Source organism: Balaenoptera borealis (assembly GCF_965194805.1).
Source record: "Balaenoptera borealis genome assembly, chromosome: 3".
NCBI lineage: Eukaryota > Metazoa > Chordata > Mammalia > Artiodactyla > Balaenopteridae > Balaenoptera > Balaenoptera borealis.
The window spans coordinates 103,865,747-103,885,939 of NC_138866.1; the positions used below are offsets into that span (position 1 = coordinate 103,865,747).

The 20,193-nt window shown below is 39.4% G+C and overlaps 1 protein-coding gene and 1 long non-coding RNA gene across 5 annotated transcripts in view; one reads left to right on the top strand and one right to left on the bottom strand.

The window, feature by feature from the left end:
• The window catches only part of LOC309626870, a 604,516-nt gene that overhangs the window by 467,966 nt on the left and 116,357 nt on the right, over positions 1-20,193 (top strand). The window lies entirely within an intron of this gene.
• RAB27A (RAB27A, member RAS oncogene family) overlaps positions 6,611-20,193 on the bottom strand; it is a 70,737-nt gene continuing 57,154 nt past the window's right edge. For all 4 annotated transcript variants that reach the window (XM_082388190.1, XM_082388189.1, XM_082388192.1 and 1 more), the window contains 2 exons: positions 15,941-16,064; positions 6,611-6,965 (listed from right to left, as the gene is read on the bottom strand). In XM_082388190.1, coding sequence (XP_082244316.1) covers positions 6,767-6,965; positions 15,941-16,064 — 323 coding nt within the window. In that variant the 3' untranslated portion in view covers positions 6,611-6,766. The remainder of the gene's footprint in view (positions 6,966-15,940; positions 16,065-20,193) is intronic.

The window sequence follows — 20,193 nt, forward strand, 5'->3', positions numbered from 1 at the left end:
AAACTGCATTTCCCTCTTCAAAATTGTTTTTCAAAGATTTTTCTCTATTATTTTTATAGTATCATTTTTCACATTTGAATTTTCAACTAATCTGGAATTTGCTTAAGTATAAATAATAACATAGGATTCCAGTGCGTTTTTTTTTTCCCCCCAGTACCATAGGTTGAATAAGGGCATTGCTTCCTCCACTAATTCAAAGTATCACTTTTCCATGGGTCTATCTACTTTGTTCAACTGATTTATCTATTTATGTGCCAGTTCCAAAATGTTTAAAGTATTGTAATTTTTTAAATAACTGGGTTTACCAGCAGTCCTCCTCTTCCTTCCTTGGCCTTCTTATTCCTTGTTTCTCTAGCTATTCCTTAAAGTTTTTTTTTTCTTTTTTAACTTTAGAATCAGTTTGTCTAGTTATAATCTGTGAATACATGTGTTTTCCTTTTATCTGATACTTGCATTTATTTTTCTTTGCTAATCACTTGACATGCAATTCCAGAACAATATTAATAACAAAGGCACACATCAGAAATTTTAGTAATAAACATTTGCCCAACACTTCATTGGCAACCAAGATACTGAAAATTATTTTACTTTTGTTTGATCTTCTCCCTCTCTCATCCCCCTCAATAATTATAGAAGAGCCTCATCAGTCTTCCCAAGCTCTTTACACAGTTCCTTCCCAACTCTCTCAGTTTTATCCCTTTACTTCAACAAGAAATTTCCTGCCTTTCTCACCAACGTGATAACCCAGCTTCACTTCTTACCTTCAGTGTCAGGGGCCCTGTCCCTTATCTGTGTTCTTAATCCCACACCTTAAGGCTTCATTTGAGACTCTGTTCCCTTCAGCCTATGAGCATACTCAGTGCTTCGCTCTAGGTTGAATAGGTGAGTAGCCAGTCTTAGAAAATGTTTTTCTTTCCAATTATTATAATGGAATACAGAAGAAGGGGTTAACAACAACAACAAACATGTATTTCACGTCCAACAGACTGAACTGAAATCTTGGAAATACTATTCCTTTTTGTTTAGCTTGCTTGAAACTTAATGATTCCTGAATCTGAAGGTGTACGTCTGTCACCATTACTGAAAAATTCTCAGCTATTTTCTTTTCATATATTTCCTCTTCCTCTATGTTCTCCCATTTCTCCTTCTAGAATTCCTATTAGACATAAGTTGGAGCCTTAATCTTTCCTCTATCTCTCTTAACCTCCCTCATACCTTATCCCTGTCTGCTGAATTCTGTATAATTTCCTCCAGTCTATCTTCTAGTTCACCAATTTTCTCTTCAACTGTCAAACTTGCCACTTAACTTCTGACCATTACATTTTGAATATCAATGGCCACATTTTTCCATATATGGAAGTCTTTTTCTAAAATTCAAACCAGTCTTGTATCTTTAATAAAGTCTTCTTCTCCCAGATGTTTCCATTCCTTTTATGTTTGTAAGTATTTTAAACATCTTTACTTTATGGTCTCCATCCGATAAGTATATTATTTGAAGTTCTTAAGTGCCATATTGCTGAATTTTGGTTCACTGGCCCTTGCTCATGTTTGGGGCTGAAGGGGGTGAGGAAGGAATGGGTTTTCATTTTAAATAGTGAGCTCACTCTTAGTAGGGTATTTTCTGTAAAAATCCTGTAAGTTCTGGGTGAAAATGTTTTCTCTGAAGAGATTCTACTTTGCTTCTCCCAAGAAATCCAGAGGTATTACCAACCACAAATCACTTTATGTTAGTTTATGTACATTTTTTGGCTTAGACATTCCCAGAAAAAAAAAGGGGGGCGCTAATGTAAACTTGAACCTCAAACCTGTGTAAAAGCATACTTATGGTTATAAATGCTCAGGGAAGATTAAGACGTAGACCAGACCCTGGCTTTGTGTGTGTTTGGAGGTAGGGGCCCTCCATCCCAGTGTCCTACCTCCAACAGATCCAAGGCTTTCTCCCATGATGGCATGTAGCCATTAAAACCAAGCACCTAGATTACTGATACTGGCAAAAACCAAACCAAAAGCAAACCACACTCAGTATCAGTTTGTTGTAAGTTCCCTCTGTTGCTGCCATTGTTGTTGCTGCTGTTGTTGTCTGTTTTGTGGAAAAAGAGGGATGATCTCAAGGTATTTCCCTTACTTTCTTAAGAGATCAACAGTCCATTTAAAAAAATGTTCATTATATTTTATCCAGCATTATCAAGTGTTTTATATTGGGAGAGTCTTCCAGTTCTATACTCACCCATATTGCCAAAAATAGAAGACCTGGAAATACCATATAGAGTTTTCCAGCTTATAAAAAGCCAAGCAAAACATTCTTTAGTGTGCAAAAATAAACAAATGGGACCTAATCAAACTTACAGGCTTTTGCACAGCAAAGGAAACCATGAACAAAATGAAAAGACAACCTACAGAATGGGAGAAAATATTTGTAAATGATGTGACCAACAAGGGATTAATTTCTAAAATATACAGACAGCTCCTACAACTCAATATCAAAAAACCCAAATAACCCAATCCAAAAATGGGCAGAAGATCAGAGGAGACATTTATCTAAAGAAGACAGACAGATGGCCAACAGGCACATGAAAAGATGTTCAACATCACTAATTATTAGAGAAATGCAAATCAGAACTACAATGAGTTATCACCTCACACCAGTCAGAATGGCCATCATCAAAAAGTCTACAAATAACAAATGCTGGAGAGGGTGTGGAGAAAAAAATAACCCTCCTACACTGTTGGTAGGAATGTAAATTAGTGCAGCCACTAGGGAGAACAGTATGGAGGTTCCTTTAAAAGCTAAAAATAGAGCTACCATATGACCCAGCAATCCCACTCCTGGGCATATATCCAGAAAAGACAAAAACTCTAATTCGAAAAGACACTTGCACTCCACTGTTCATTGCAGCATTGTTTACAATAGCCAAGACATGGAAGCAACCTAAGTCTCCATTGACAGATAAATGGATAAAGAAGATGTGGTAATATGTATACAATGGAATATTACTCAGCCATAAAAAAGAAAGAAATAATGCCATTTGCAGCAACATGGATGGACCTAGAGATTATCATACTAAGGGAAGTAAGCCAGGCAAAGACAAATACTATATGACTTAAATATGGAATCTAAAAAATAACACAAATGAACTTATTTGTAAAACAGAAACAGACTCTCAGACATAGAAAACAAACTTATGGTTACCAAAGGGGAAAGGAGGGAGGAGAAATATATTAGGAGTATGTGATTAACAGATACACACTGCTATATATAAAATAAACAATGAGGACCTACTATATAGCACAGGGAACTATATTCCATATCTTGTAATAACCTATAATGGAAGAGAATCTGAAAAAGAATATACATATGTATATTATATATATACATATATAACGTATGCATAATGTTAGCAAAGAATTACTTTGCTAACACATATTGTAAATCAACTACAGTTCAATTAAAAAAAACCAAAACTCCATATTGGGAATTCCCTGGCGGTCCAGTGGTTAGGACTCCGTGCCTCCACTGTGGGGGGCATGGGTTTGATCCCTGGTCAGGGAACTGAGATCCTGCATGCAACGTGGAGCGGCCAAAACAGAAAGTCCTCGTTGAACATTTCTTCAATAGATTGTTAGCTATCTTGACATCAACTTCAAAACATCAGAATATACTTCTCAGATTTCCTAATTTCTCATAATAAACCAATATGGATTTATTATATGAGAGCATTTCTAAACATTTTTGAAGTGGTTACTTTCAAATTCTATTCCTGTCTTTGAACATTAATAGTGACTCCTGTTTTGAAAACTCTTTCACTTGACCCTGCTGCATCTCAAGTCCTTTATTCAGTCCACCAATAACCATTTGAGTACCTACTGTGTACCAGGCCTTTTCCAGGTAGTGGCAACACAATTTTGAAGAAAACTTCCCAAGCCCCTGTCCTCATGGAGCTTATATCTTAGTGGATGGAGACAAACATACAAATATATTGAGTGGTGATAAGTGACATGTACAGAACCAGAGCAGGATAACAAGGCAGTAGGTGACAATCTGGTTGGGGCCATGAGGGGGATTGACTGCTATTTTATATAAGGTGATCAGTAAAGTCCTTTTGGACAACGTGACATTTGAACTGTCTTAAAGGATGGGAGAGGGAGCCATGCAGATGTATGGAAGACTAGCGTTCCAGGCAGAGGGAACAGCAAATATTCCTGAGGCAGGAACACACTTGACCGCTCCAGGGAGGCCAGTATGCCCGCAGAGGAGTGAGTGGGGTGAACAGTGTGGTAGGAAATAAGGTAAGAGTGTCCATCTCCCCACATATTCCCTCCTCATCCAATCAAGTACTACACCACTGCCAGTGCCTCTTGCACCCATCTCTCAGCCCCAGTCTTAGTGCACGCCCTTACCATCCTTGCTTTGTTCACCTGAGGACAGCTAGTACAACATTTCCTGCACTGTAGATGCTCCATAAACGTTCGAGGACAACGTATTTGAATTATCTTCTCCAGAATATGTTGTCTTGGCTGGTCCCTCATCACGTACCTAATGGAATTTGTGTCTCTGAATGTGGTTTCCTGTAGCATTATGACTTCTGGTTGAAACTTTATTGTGATGGGAAATGAAGTTATGTTCACATCCAAACTTGACAGGTTAAACCACTGTTTTATTATAAGCTTAATTGGCACAAAGTTCACTGAAGATACACTTCACTTTTACAGAAGCCTGTCAATAGGAAAATACATTGACGCACAAAAAAATTTATATTGGTACTTCGATATAAATGTAAACAAATGATTTCCAGAGAGAATACAGGTTATTTACGTCAATAATTAAAGATGGCTCTTGCGTGTGCCAATATCATGTATATATTTAATTGTGTGTTATGTTTAAGGCCGATGGAATCTGTAGCTAACTTCTCAGTTGGTTCCTAAATAGGCTGGAACATACTGATATTGTCTTCTTTTTAACTATACAAATGAATCATATAAAATGTTCCCTGATACGTAGCTATAAAATTATTATTTACTCCACTTAAGTCTTATGGCAACTTTAGAAGGCACTGCCTGTGATGATGACCCTGCCCTTGAAATGTCTGGATCTTTTTCTCACCAGGATACACAATTCAAATGCATAGGACTCAATGACTCCTTAGTATTTAAAGAGGTCCTCATTTCAAGGATAGAAATATATAAGATCTTAGTAAACACAGCTAAGTTTCTTAAGGGGATGGTGGGAGGGCAGTGGTAAAGAAAACAGGACAGATGCTCAACAAAAAGCCGTTTGAAAATTATCATAAAAGTAATTACTTTCCATCATAGCTGTATTTTTCTAATTACTGTTATGCCAAACATTTGCCACCACAAAATACATTTATTTTTATTCTTTATTTAAATTATAATGAGTGGTGTTTCTTCCTAAATAGCCATTAAGCTCTTTGGAAATTTTAATCTACTTTACTTAAACTACTTTAATAAATAAGAATTTTCCCCTTTGATTTTTATAAGCAAATGCCACGAAGCGTATTTTGAAACCACCTTTAAATTTGGTGAAAAGACACTTTGGCAATGTGGAAGAGTACATGACCTTGGAAAGACCCAGCAAGTACGGTAAATGCCCATGATCTCAAGGATAACTACAGGCTACAGAACACTCTGTTTTTCTTATACTGAGCTAGAGTACAAATGTAACTGCTTAAACACAAACATCCATCTTCCACCAAATAGTAAACAGATATTTTATGAAATTATAAGCTAATTCCTTCAATTCCACCAATGTAAAAATAAAACAAGTTGCAAAGATCAACAATATAGAGACTGAGGGTGAAAACAAGATGAGTTGCTCACAAGCTAATTGAAACTGCAGCCTGAGGATGCCAGACCAACATTATAAATATGAAGAAAGAGAAGCTAAATGTTTACTTATCACAAATAACTTCAGCATAAGCACTAGCTATGTTCAGATGGGGCCAGCACATAGGCCAAGTATAAATGCACAGATCACAGTGAACTAAAGCCATAAAAATCTAGTTCCCTGACCCTTCAATCAACCCTTCCGAGCAATGGGAATCCAGCAGGGAGCCAGAAGTCCCCCTTCAGCTGCTTATACAACATTAAGCCACCCCAGGCCTCACCCCCAAGCCCTTTCCCACCAGCAACAGTCACAGTGAGCATATAATTTCTTGATCCAGTTTATCCAAGGTCTACAGATATGGCCAATAATTTGCCCTATTTCATTTTAAAGAGAATGCTTACATAAATTAATACTCAAAGACATTGAACCATCATTTGTGTATATTCTTATTTAACATTCAAATGGTTTAGATGGCATTTTAGAAGGTCCCCTATGGTGCAAGTAGGGTCTTTAAATTTGGGTTAAACACTGATAATTACGTCTAAGATCTTGAATGTGAGACTCCAGGCCTATCTATGTTAAGGCAGGTGACAGTATCTTCAGTCATCCTACATAATAAATGCACTGTTCTGTGGCTACAAAATCCTGAATACTTGAATGATCTACTGCCATGGGCTAAGGTTTTATAAGGCACTTTTGGCTATGTGAAATATTTCTCCTAACTCTCAGGCTGAATCTTAAAGAAATATTTACAAAGCTGCAGCAAAGTAAGTTTAAAACTGGATGCTTTACTGATAGGTCTAACTGGGACGGTGAGAAGCAGTTTGTACACAATGCCCGTTAATTTCTCCCTGTGCCGTGTATCACCGTAGAGCAGGTCACAGATGTGGGCCACCTGAATTACTGTGCAGCTCGCAGGACTCTTCAACAGCCACATGACCCCTTTTCCTTTTCTTCATTCAACTGATCTGCAGAGGTGTGACCGTTGGATCGCACCACGCCTTCGGGAATCCAGGACTTGTCCACACACCGTTCCATTCGCTTCATTATCAGGTCCAGGAGCATCTCAATCGCTTGGTTTATGTTTGTCCCATTGGCAGCGCTAGTTTCAAAGTAGGGGATTCTGGAAGACAGTGACAACTCGGGTAACAACATGAGGAGGGAAAGGACAGTGACCTTTGCTCTTGATAATTCAACTTAGAAAATCGGAAGAATACAAATATACAAGACAACAAAAGCATTTTGCCACACAGGCCACGTTAAAAAGTGAAAAATAAAATAATTGATAATGCATTCCTAACAGATGTAAAACTTCCGGAAGTGTTTACTCCCATTTCACAGATGATTAAACTGCAGCTCAGAAAGATAAAGTAACGTGCCCAATTTCATAATGTTAGAAAGTAGCAGAGCCAGGATTTGAATCCACAGCTGTTTGATTCTAGTGTAACCAACTTAAACCATAGGCTCCACTGGTTCCAAATATGCATACTTGCATGAGGATTTCCAAAACAGAAAACTCTGTTTCACTTGCTACATACGGAGGAAAAAAAAACAAAGACAAAAAACAAGCTGATATAAGAGAGACATCAGAGGTCCCTGGCTGTATCTGTCAAAGGCTTTGCCACTTGTCAGCTCCAGGCTGTATTCCTGGACCACACGCTTGAAGACATTCTGAATTCCACAGCACTTCAGAGTTCCTCAGGTATTATCAATCTTAAGTATGTTTGTTTTGTTATCCCAGGGCCCGAGGTTAGGTGTAATTTTTTAGTAACTCACAAAGCATCATTTCAAAACTGTAAGGCTACTTTTCACATATTCTTAAGACATCATTCTTGTCATGGTGGTCACCTTTCATACTTAGAGTCCGTCTTTGCAAGGGGATTAATCAATCACCTGCCAAGTTCTTCCTCCTTCTAAATAAAGTCATGAAAATAGTGATAAAATTGTATTTTCTTCAAACTGTTGATTTCATTCCCACCACTTAGTAAGCAAAAATGCTCTTAGATGTAAAATCTACAAAAGAAAGTTGTTTTAGCACCTCTGGGAGTCCTGCAATTGAATTCAGTAAAATATTCCTTACATTTATAGAGACTTTAACATCCGACTCTATTACAATACTCTTCCTCAAGAATGTCTCTGTTTTCCTGTCTTCTCATAGCATGTTAACACTACATCAATGACTCTGATTACAACTTTGGTTATTCTTTCATTATTTCCTGGCTAGGAGCAGCTTCCACAGGAGAGCTTTTACAGATTTGTTTTAACCTTCTTACTACTTTTACAGATCTTTTCACAACTGTTCTGTTTCCTGTGTCACCAAGAAGCACATTAGGGGCACATGTGTAGGGATGGAAGGCTGTCTGCCCATTATGATTTCCTCAAGATGTTGCCTTATTATCTGCTCGCTTCCTATGGGAGCTAACAGGTCTTGCAACTGGACTCTACAATCCTCTCCTGTTTGAGTATAGCTCTTAAAAACTGGTTGAGGAACCATCACTTCATTTGAGGATTTATCTACCTATCTGTGAGTTCTGAAGGACATGGTTGGTCCACTGATTCTACCATGACCATGTTCATAGCCCTTCATATGCTGACTCTAAAATATCTTAATCAGAGAAGGGTCCACTGGGCAAATTACATCATCTCAGTGGTTTTTAAACCTCTTGCCTGGATACCTCTTTGGTTACTGTCAGTCTTTTTTCCCTACATCTTCATCTGGCGCCTTAGCCACAAAATGAAGGTAATACATCTTTCCCACCCCCTTGGTCACATGCAGTACTTCTTTACCAAGTATGAAGAAGACATTCTTTGTGGGGACTGAATAAATACTTATTTATCAAGTACCTATGTTATTGAGCTAAGTCCTGGGGACACCTTGTAATGCTGCCATTTTTACATGAGCTGAATTTTCGATTAAGAATTCTCAAAATTTAAATACTTAGATTTTCTCCATCGTGCTCTTTCTCAATTATACCCATGAAGAATCATTTAATATCTGAAGAACATTTCTTATACTTAAGGAGAAGCCTTGATCATTCTATCACCATTCAGAAAGCTATTGTTTAATGGAAAAGCAACTGAAAAACTCATCTCTCCCTCCGAGAATAATGGGCTGAAATTGGAAATACAAAAATAAAAAAGTAGTTGAGCAGTAAACTTCCTCGTAAATACTAGTCATAACAGTGTACATCTTACTTTAAAAATTTCCTCAACGTCAATTAAAAATATCTTTCCAGCTATAGAGTCCTCAGCCTCAATGGATTCCTCAACAGGGTCTCCATTAAGCTACTTCTACTTTCCATAGTTTCTTCCATCTCATCTCCTGGTAATTACCTCACAATAATTTTTAAGGCATAAATGAGAAAACACAGTTGAAAATACTTTTTAAAATATGATAAAACCTATGCATGGAAGTTACAGACAGTTTGGAGAATGGTTAAGAGCCATAACCTCTGGAGCCAGCCTGCTGGGATTCAAATCCTAGTACGACTCCTTACCGACTGTGTAGCCCTGGCAAGCTATTAACATCTGTGCCTCAGTTGCCTTATCCATAAAACTAGATCATATCAGTATCTTCCTATTAAGGATTAAATGAGTTAACATTTAAAGCACTTAGAAATGCGTCATTTTTGACAAATGTGTCATTGATAAACATTTCTTATTTCCAACACAGTAATGGGTTAGGTTACAAAAGTTTGTTTTTAATTTTGTTGTTTAAAACTTAGGACACATAGAAACAATGTCACTCAATCATGGAAAATCATAGCTCCAAGAGACCTCAGCAAGATTATAAACATTAAATTTCCAGACTAGCCCATAAGCATTGATTTAATCCACAATGTAGCTGATATACAGTCCTTCCCTAAATTCTGGTAAATTGAACCATGCTTCCCTACATCAGAGATGGCTCACTCAGATCTGTTCTAGCCAAAATGTTTCATGCTTCAAAGCATTTGTCTCTCTCCAGTCCTTGTCAAACCATAAGAGGTTCCTTACTGCCCCCAAGTGATCATCACTAAATGCTGAGAGAAAATGGATCTTACTTTACTGATCAATACTGAAGTATAAATGACCGATGCCTCGAGCAGAACTATGAGTTATTTTCTATTTACTAACTTTAGCAAATATTTAATTGGTAGAATTTCAGGATATATGAGTGAAGGTGTACATTTTTAAGTCACTCATACTAAAAGAGGTACAGTATTAATAAGATGTAGTTTAGAGTTCTAATTCAACTTCTAGTAACAAACTAAAAATTAAAAATATATTTCCTGGCCATTTGTGAATCTTCAGGTGATGTGACCAGGAGTCAGGTTAACAACCTTAAAATCTTTGGACTAATTATTCAGAGTCTTCTGAGCAATTGGGGCAACATGGTTTTTGTTTCTATAGGAATAAATGAATGCTAGAGATCACTCCTTTCTACTCTCAGTTCTTTGAGCTGCCAGACGAAAAGCAAACTAGATGAGATGCACAGTGAAGACCCTGAATTAAGACTTCTGTTCCAGCATAAAATGATGCCCCAGACACAGAAATGTGCCTTGTCCTCACATTTGAAAATTGGACTGCTCAGCTTGTCCTAAGGGCACAGGAAGTCTAGTGGATGGAGTCAGTCATATTTTTATATCCATATCTTCCTGATGTTCACTTTTAGAAGGCATTCGGGCTATTTTATCTGAACAGTTCTCCGTATCTGTAAAGAGGTGTAACAGTGCTTCATGGGGTCTTGATAAGGAGGCAATAAGATAATACACGTAAAGGGCTTAACACAAGCCTAGCATCCGGCAAGTGCTCAATCAGTGTTCATCTAATGGGGTTCTCTTCTTCTCTAAAAATAATATTCTGCTTTTCCTAAAACTTTCTAGGCAAAAATTTAGTAATCTTAGCTTAAATTCAAGAGGATCAATTGTCCCCCTTTTAAGCATGGAGACAGGTGTATTGTTCCTTCTCGCCACATGGTGGTGCTAGAGCAGCATGACTAGGGAGCAGTACCGCCAAACATCTGAAAAAATCCTGTGCAGCTAATTGATATCAATCTGTAAACGAGCACTTAATGACCTTTTGGAACACATGCAGAACACAAATTTTGATGTGCTTTTAATAAATAGATAAATGACAAATTTTTAAGTTAAAACAAATGAGCAAAACGAAAATTAGGGTGGGCATTATCATTTGCAGCTTTTCACCGAGACACCTATATCCAGCTCATGTCATAGGTTAGGACCCACATTTTTAGATGTTTTCTTTTCCATGACTTATTTCTACAACACTAGAAGATCTTAGATCCCAGGAATGAAAGCAAGTGTATTTGGTGATTCTGTCCAATGGTTCTAGATATTTGGCTCACGTGTGGATCCAGAAATTATGAAGGTATTTTTCACTAAAGTAAGAAGCGAGTCTCACTACTTTTCATGGCCTGTTGGCTGGTAAATGAACAAGCGTTTACAGGAAAGAGTGAGTGTATAAACTGTTTCAGCCTGGCAGATTGTGCCCAAATGAAACTCAGGTCCTCTACTGAGTTCTTTGGGGCTCTGGAAATCAGCCTTGTCTGTTTAGTTGCAGCTTATGTGTGTGGTTTTAAAATGTGCCCAATGATACGGCATTAATTTATTTCTTGAATAAGGGTCGGATGTCAACAAGTTTTCAAAGAATAAAAAACTATTAGAGATCAAGCTATTCATACATTTCATCTAGTTCAGACTAGATAAGACACTGACAGCAGTATGCTAAAAGCCACTTGAAATCCCAGAAATGGTCTGTACTCATATTATTACCGTTGTAAATCAATGTTTTTAACACATCCTTCATTCAAGAAACTCTTGAGCACTCTTCTCATCACTAGCCAGCAGTCTCCAGTGGGGGAAAAAAGTTGTCTTATATTTGCTGCCCCTAAGAATAGATCTTAAAAGCTCTCATCACAAGAAAATAAAATTGTAACTACATGGGACTTTCCTAGTGGTCCAGTGGTTAAGACTCTGCACTTCCACTGCAGGGGGCACGGGTTCCGCCCCTGGTCTGGGAACTAAGATCCCACACGCTACCAGGCGTGGCCAGAAAAAAAAAAAAGGAAAAAAAAATTGTAACTACATGTGGTGATGGATGAAAACGAAACTTACTGTGGTGATCATATCACAATATATACATAAATCAAATCATTAAGTTGTATTCCTAAAACTAATACAATGTTATATGTCAATTATATCTCATTTGTTAAAAATTTGCTGACTCTTTCTTTGCACAGCACATGTGAAATACATACTTTCAATTATCATACTTTCATCATATTCATAATGTTCTCTATTTCCCTCGACCCTGAATCAAAAACAAAAGGTTTATATTGACCACCAACTATCTTCTGTGAATAAAGAAGAGGGTAGAAGGATGCTTAGACGCAACCATTTTCACTCACAATAAAGTCCTTTCCTACCCAGTTGTGGCTGGTGCTCCTTTGGTACCAATCCCAGTGTCCCTGCCCAGTCTGTTATCAAAGCTGATGTCATTAACTGTGCAAGAGAAAAAATCCTCCTGGATTTAGCATGGATTTTCCGATGTTAAGTCATTGAGCACATTTCCCTTCTCCAAGCGTGGCACAAGTAGACACCTGCTTCATATTCTGTGCATAATGATTTTGTCCAGCTCTGCTGTCAAGGAAAATATCTGCCAGCATGCACAGCTCATAGTAACTTGACATCTACACAGGTGGTTCTCAAAGTGTTATCCTCAATCACTAACAGCAGCAGCATCTAGGAATCAGCTAGAAATGTAAAATGTGGGGCTTCATCCCAGACCTACTAAATGAGAAACTCAGTGGCACTGTGTTCAGGTGAAGCTGGAGCACACTAAAGTCTGAGATCCAACAGTATCATCTAAGATGAATGTTGTCAATGTTGCATTCTGCTTTCTCTTTTAATACATTTGTCACGGACTTTGTAGCTATTTTTGAAAGTATTTCAGCAACAGTGTGAACTATAATAGTTTTGACTGGCAGAAGTACAAATTTGAATAACCCTCTGTTTTGCTCTCTTCTCCGAGTTCATTGACAATATTATTCAATATTACATACTGGAAAGCATTATTTTGTAGTTGTTCTAAAAAACTTGACTGGTTTATGGGGCACATCGCTTTGTTGTGTTAGGAAGTGACCTAAGAGCTTCACATTACAATTTAACCAAGTTTTATAGCAAAAAAAAAAAAAAAAAAAAAAGGGAATTAGGGGTGAAGGGATTCTTAGTCTACTAAAAATAATTTTTTGAATATTCATCATCATGCATCCAATTCACCCTTTCTATTTTGGGCTGCTGCATGAAGCCCTCATTCTCAGATTTACTTGTCCCAGCAGACACAGATTTATGTTCCATATTTGCACTGTAACATGTTTTTATTAGGTTTGCAAAGTTTTTCTGAGACATAGTCTTTCACTCTCCAAATGCATGTATATTTCAGAGAACCACTTGCAAACCAATGACCCATTTTTATGAACTGAGGAGAGAAGGCAACACGATAGTAACAAAAAATGCAAATTTATCAGACAACATACAAATGATATGAAGATATGCCATAAACTACTGTTTTCTGACTGTGAGCACATCGATGGACTAACCAACATAGTCCTCTAGTGCATGTGCAACCAATGAAAATATTACGATTATTAAAAATGAAAAAAAGATTTCTGTGAAAATAATCATTAAACATATGTCAAATTTGTGAAATGCACGTGAACCAAATTTCCCCGTTACACTTTCCTCTGAAACTCAGCCTACAGAATTCTATTGTATGCTTCCTAAATCCTAAGGGAAGTCCGTTTCCATCCCTTTCCATTCTTCAATAATTTCAATTATCTTATCTGCTAATCTCTCCTCTCCTTATTTTAACTCAGTTCAGAAACTTTACATTGAGTCCCTCTTATGAAATACTCCCCAGATCTTCCAACCTGGGCACAGAGGGAAGACAATCCCTGTTATCCCCAGATTCCCCATATAGTCAGAAAGCAATGCCAGGCTCTTTCATACCAGGCAGGAGATGGAATCCTAAGAACCTGCCCAGAGGCAACAAGCCAAGGGCTGAAGAAGGCCAGAGGGGTAAGAAATCAATCCAGACTCCCCCACAAGGCTTGAGAATGTGCTTGTTTGATCCAGCTAACTCCCCTAGCTGCCTTTTTTTTTTTTTGGTCTTTGCAAACACACTTCTCAAAAGCATGGTCCACAGTTTCCGTTGCTTCATCACTTACTTCCTCCTCACGCCCTTGCAACACAGCGCCCAGCTTCAACACTTTAGAAGCCTTCGTGGTATTTGATCCCTCCCTCTTTCCTTTCACTCCTTTACACAAGTGCCTCTCACGAGAGGAGGGGGCATATCAGGTGATCAGAATCGCCTGCAGGGCTCTGTCAGCCCCCATTTCAGAATCACCTCCATCAGAGGTTCTCAACCTCCGCTCACAAAAATCACATGGAGAGCTTTTAAAAGATACCAGTGCCCGGCCCCCACTCCCTACCTGTGGTGGCTTTGCAATCTGTCAGCTTGGCTGGATTGAACAACACTTCCCAGAATTCCCTTCCCAGTCAGGGTGGACCACGGAGAGATGCAGCGGGGGGGATGCAGAGGGCGGAAGTGAAGGAGCAGCCCTTCTGCTCATACATCGACACTTCTCCGCTGGCTCACCTCGTTGGCACAGACCAGTGCCCAGACCTGCCCCCTTTCCACCTTCCCCTAGATCCCCCTTCAGCTTCTCCACCTCCTGGGCCAGGTATGTGTGTTTAGCTCTGTGGCAAAGGGTCTTGGCTTCCATAGGACACCCACACCCTCCAGGTCACAAGCAATAAGAACTGATACAAGTTTCAGTCCATCATTACGGGTCCCAGCTGGTTCTGGCTCTCCGCCACTTCAAATCCATCTTCCCCTCTGACCGCCTGCCCTGTGGGCTCCAGCGTCAGACACAAAGCAACACTTTACAGAGGCCGCCCAACAGCTCTCCACTCCACCCCACCTGTCATCCCCAGGCTGACCTGGGAAAGTACTCATAACAGCCCTCCACGTTTGAAGGCTTTCAGCAACTTCCTGTGTCCCAGGATATCAAGTCCACTCTTCTTACCTGGTATTCAAAGCTCTCCAAACTCTGGCTCCTTCCCACCGGGCCAACCTATCCTTCCACTCCCCCCCCCACCCCATCCCCCCGGTGTGAACCCCATCGTTGAGTGCTTTCCCAACTCAATCAGCCCAAGGAAGAACAAAGCAGGGGTCACACAACGAAAAGGGAAAGGGCCTCCTCCGGCCTCCTCGGACCTGCCTAACAACAGAGGCCGCCAGCCTGGTAACGCCCCCTACACACAGCCTACCACCCCACACCACCCCACCTCTCCCTCCCTCTCTCTCTCTCTCTCTCTCCCCTTCCTTCTCTACCCCACTTGCTGCCTCCCACTTATATTAAGGGTAATTAATACGTACACATTTGCATTCTCATTATATTAGAGGCAGAAAGAAAGTAAAGCGCAAATTGTTTTGTAGAGGTGCCCCAGACACTTTAATTAGCAGCGGCTGACCCCTTCTTTCATGTCCAGTTAATGCTGCTGCTACTACGAACCTATTCCCTGAGCTAAAGGAGGAAGACTGTATTTAGTTGATTCTCCAGCACAAAAACACAACTTAAACCAAAGCAGATCTTCACACTCCTCTCCCAGCACAGATATTCCAAAGCCAATAAGGCCTTCTTGTCTGCGGGAGCTCTCTACAGCAGCATAGGAACTGGCTTTGAAATTTCCTCGCTGAATATAGAGAATTTCCTTATCCGGGGTGTCTCTTACCTGCATCTTGGAAAGGAGGCCTTACGTAGCTAGGGCATTTGACCTCAAAGCTGTCTTTCTTCAAACACCAAGAGATTGAGAAAAACGGTACTGAAGCGCTGAATGAGGGCCCTCGCCCACTGCTGTTGCTATGGTTCCCATATCATATAATATTAATATGCAAAGTAGGTATTTGACACCTCCCCCCAAGGGCTACATCTGAGTGTTTCAATTTTTTGCTTTTGCCCTTTTTGTTACCCATTCATATGCAAATGTTTGTATTGGAAACTTGCTCTGTAGATTCCTCCACAAAAATACTCACCCATACTTCTCTGCAAGTCCTCTGGCTTCTTCCTCTTTTACTACTCTTTGGTCTTCCAGATCACTCTTATTTCCACATAACACTATATCTGGGTTTTCACAATATGCATGCATTTGTAGCTGGCCTATTAATATAAGAAAATTTATTATAGGTAAGTAATGTAAGTCTATGATCAGTGGAGAATACATGCAAAAGTGCTTTGAAACTGTAAATGGATATACAGATATAAGGAACTGATATAATTCTTTCAAAGCACCAAGACCCTAAGCTATAAAACTAAATGGATGGGGCAGAGATGTAAAACTAATCCTGTCCTTATGCACATACCCCAGCTTATTTATATCGGAGAGGAATGGGAGAATTTGTTCTCTCTCCAAAAGTTATGTACACACACACACACACACACACACACACGCATACACATACAACATAGCTGTCTTTCTTATGAAGGCCATTTGAAAAAAAAAAAAAACACTTGGAGGATTTACTAGTGCTTATGGCTAATCTTAAAGCTCTGTTTTTCATATATTTTCTCTCCATAGCAATGACATTTTAAAACAAATTGTCTTTCTATAAACTAACCTACTTCCAGCTGAAATGTTTTTCACATTTTTCTATTATCCTAAGGCAGAATCAATTTATCTAAAACAAACAAAATATAGGATCAAATGAAGATAGAAAACCCAGAATAAATAGTAAATGATTCTGTCACCAGAACCAAGAAGCAGGAGACTACAATTCTTACTCCATAGCTGCTATTTCTTTTCACCTGAAAACATGTAAATAGGCAGTAATTTTTAAAAGCAGTTAAATCAAGGGAACTTCAACTAAGCTAAAGAGCTTAATCTCCCAAAGAAGGAAAATAAAGCCTTATTTCTTCCTCATCACACTCCACAATGAAATGAAAGCAACCCAAACTTGCACAATAAGACATCCTCAAAAAATGTATGGCTTAATTTATTTTTTATCATGGTTAACCAGAAAAGTGTTGACATTTTAGTTCCTCATTATAAAGTCACGTTCGCTATATCTTATCATGAGAAAGTCAAGTCGGCAAGTATTTACTAAGCAATAAGGGAGGCCTGATACTTGGTGTAGAATTCAGGGCACTGACCTTTGCCCTCAAGGGACAGTTAGGGGAAACAAGACCTATACAGGCAAGACCAAACTGTGTACCATTTCCAACAACAGCCGCATCCTTTCTTTCCTCCAGGCTGTTAACACATGCTGTCCCCACACCCCTGAATACCCAAACACAACCTTCCTTCAGGGACTCCCAACCCTTCCTTTAAGACTTGCCTCTCAGTTACCTCTACTGTGAAACCTTTCTGGTCTCCAGAGAGACTCTGTGCTCTGTTAACAACATATCTGTTCAGTGTCATGGTTATGAGCATGAACTCAGGACCCACGGTGTCTAAGGTGGAATCCTGGCTCTGCCATTTCCCAGCTGTGTGGCCTTGAGGAAGTTATGTGGCCACCCTGTGCCTCAGTTTCCCCATCTGTAAATGGTGATAATGACGGTACTTACTTCATAGGGTTTAGGTGAGGATTAAATGAGCTAATTCAGTGACTCTTCAGGTAAGGTCCATGGACCAGCAGCCTAACCATCACCTGGGAACTTGTTAGAAATGCAGATTCTCAGGTACCACCCCAGATCTACTGAATCAGGAAGGCTGGGTTTGAGGCCTGGAATCTGTGTTTTAACAAGCCCTCTGGGGGATCTAGATGCATGCTTGCACTTGACAACCATTAAGTTAATATAATAAAGAATTTAGAGATGCTGTGTATTACCAGTAATAATGTTTAATAGTATTTATTTTGAGGAGTCTGGGAAGTACAATAATTGATAATTTTTCTTTTTCTTTTTTCCCAACTTTTCTACAAAATCTGTGAATTACTTACCGTGGGTTCGATCCCTGGCCCAGGAAAATCCCACATGCTGTGGACCAACTAAGCCTGTGTACTACAACTACTGAGCCTGTGCTCTAGAGTCCGTGAGCCACAACTACTGAGCCCACGTGCCACAACTACTGAGCCCATGCACTGCAACTACTGAAGCCCATGTACTGGGGCCCACGTGCTGCAACTATTGAAGCCTGTGTGCCTAGAGCCTGTGCTCCGCAACAAGAGAAGCCACCGCAATGACAAGCCCGTGCACTGCAACGAAGAGTAGCCTCCGCTCACCGCAACTAGAGAAAGCCCGTGTGCAGTAATGAGGACCCAACACAGCCAAAAAAAAAAAAAGGTAAATTAGGGGCGTCCCTGGTGGTCCAGTGGCTAAAGACTCTGCGCTCCCAATGCAAGGGGCCCGGGTTCAATCCCTGGTCAGGGAAAATAGATCCCACATGCCACAACGAAGAGTTCGCATGCTGCAACTAAAGATCCCACATGCCTCAACTAAGACCCGGCACAGCCAAATAAATAAATAAATTTTTTTTTTTAAGTAAATTGATTAATTCTTTTAAAAAAATCTCACCAAGGCAAAAAGCACACACATAAATAACTACAACTAGAGGTGGTATGTGATAAGGACCCTGTAAATAGTACAAAATGTAATAGGAGTTAAGAGGAGAGAAAAAATTTAATCCAACAAAGTTATCACAGAAAATTTCATGGAGGCCATATTTTGCTATATTTTAAAGAATAAGTAAAACTCAACTTTTTAAGGAAATGGGACTGGGTGTGGGGAGGGCTTTTCAGACAGAGGGAATAACAGGAATAAAAATATAAAGGCAAAAATATGTTAAAAATATACCTGCTGGGCTCTTTGTCCCATTTATGTGAGGCTACAGAAGAAAAGTTTAGAAATATAGGCTGCTTTAGAGTTTCCCTACAAAACACGCTGCCTGTGGGCATGACTGGCTCATCCTCCAAGCTCCAGAAAGACAGGTGAGTGATACAAAACTATCTGATTCCTCTCAGATTTCAAATTCAGGCCCAGAGGACACAGCGTTCTATTCGGTCTCCTAAACTCAGCAGGGATCACCTTGGGACTCTTACCCCTTGCCCAAGAGGGCATGGACAGATCTTGGGTCAAGGGAGAAGGGACTGCAATGCAGCTCTGGAGAAGCAAAGGGAGGGGGCAGACCTGCTTCCTCCCCCTGGGCCTTCAGCACCCAGGACTCAGCTACCTGCTCAATGCAACACTGCCTCTGTTCTTCTATCACCATTGGTGTGTATATATATATATATATTTTTTTAATTTGACCAAAAAAACAGAAGAAATGAATGATCCCTCTAATACTCAAAATACTAACAGGAAGAGGAAAAATAAAATGTATAGATAATTAACAAATTTTTATTCCTAATTAAGATTTGATATTACCACCTCTGACACTGAACCTTATACCTTTTTTTAAAAAACGGGGCTGGAGGGAGAAGAAAACTTTCCATTGAAGATGCGAAATCTCCAATATGCATGTTTTCTTTACCTAACTGGGCAAAAAGAATTCTTTTACACTATAAGGAAAACACAAAATAATACATACATACACATGATTTCACATGATTTTGTTCTTCATCTAATTAGCCATAAAGCCCAAATGGACAAGATTTATCTTGTCCAGAGTTTCAGTTTCTGCCAGTGAAAAATAGGTGGGTTGATGCTCTTTCGATGCTAAGATTCTATGAGCCCATCTCTAACAACAATCCTTATAAAGTGCTTGACTTAAGAAAGCCCCAGAATTTGTTCCGATGATGCAAAGGAGAGAATGATGAGCAAGGAATGAGGATGAGAGATTAGAAATAGCCACCACCATTCAGTTGTAAGGGTGTGTGACTCAGGCGGGCATTTAACGAAGTGAAGCCCAGTAAGCATGACTAAATTGGGGAACCTATATTTAAAGTATTAAATAGCTCTTCAACTCTTAGTGATCAACTTAGTTAAGAAAGAACATAAAGGGCCACTGAATCAAGGGAAAAAAAAGGCCACTGAATCAAAAGCCAAAAGCACCATGTCATTGGACAAGTCTGTTACTCTGTAAGGCTCAGCGTCTTCATCCTAAAATTAGGACACACCACCTCCCTGCATCTGCTCACAGGGGGCACGTGGGGATCAGACACAAACTATGTGAAAATGCTTTGAAAACCACAAGGCACTAATAAATTACTTATTTAAAAACTCATTTTTTTCCTTAATTTTTAAAAATTATTTATTTATTTTTGGCTGTGTTGGGTCTTCGTTGCTGCATGCAGGCTTTCTCTAGTTGCGGCGAGCAGGGGCTACTCTTCGTTGTAGTGCACGGGCTTCTCAT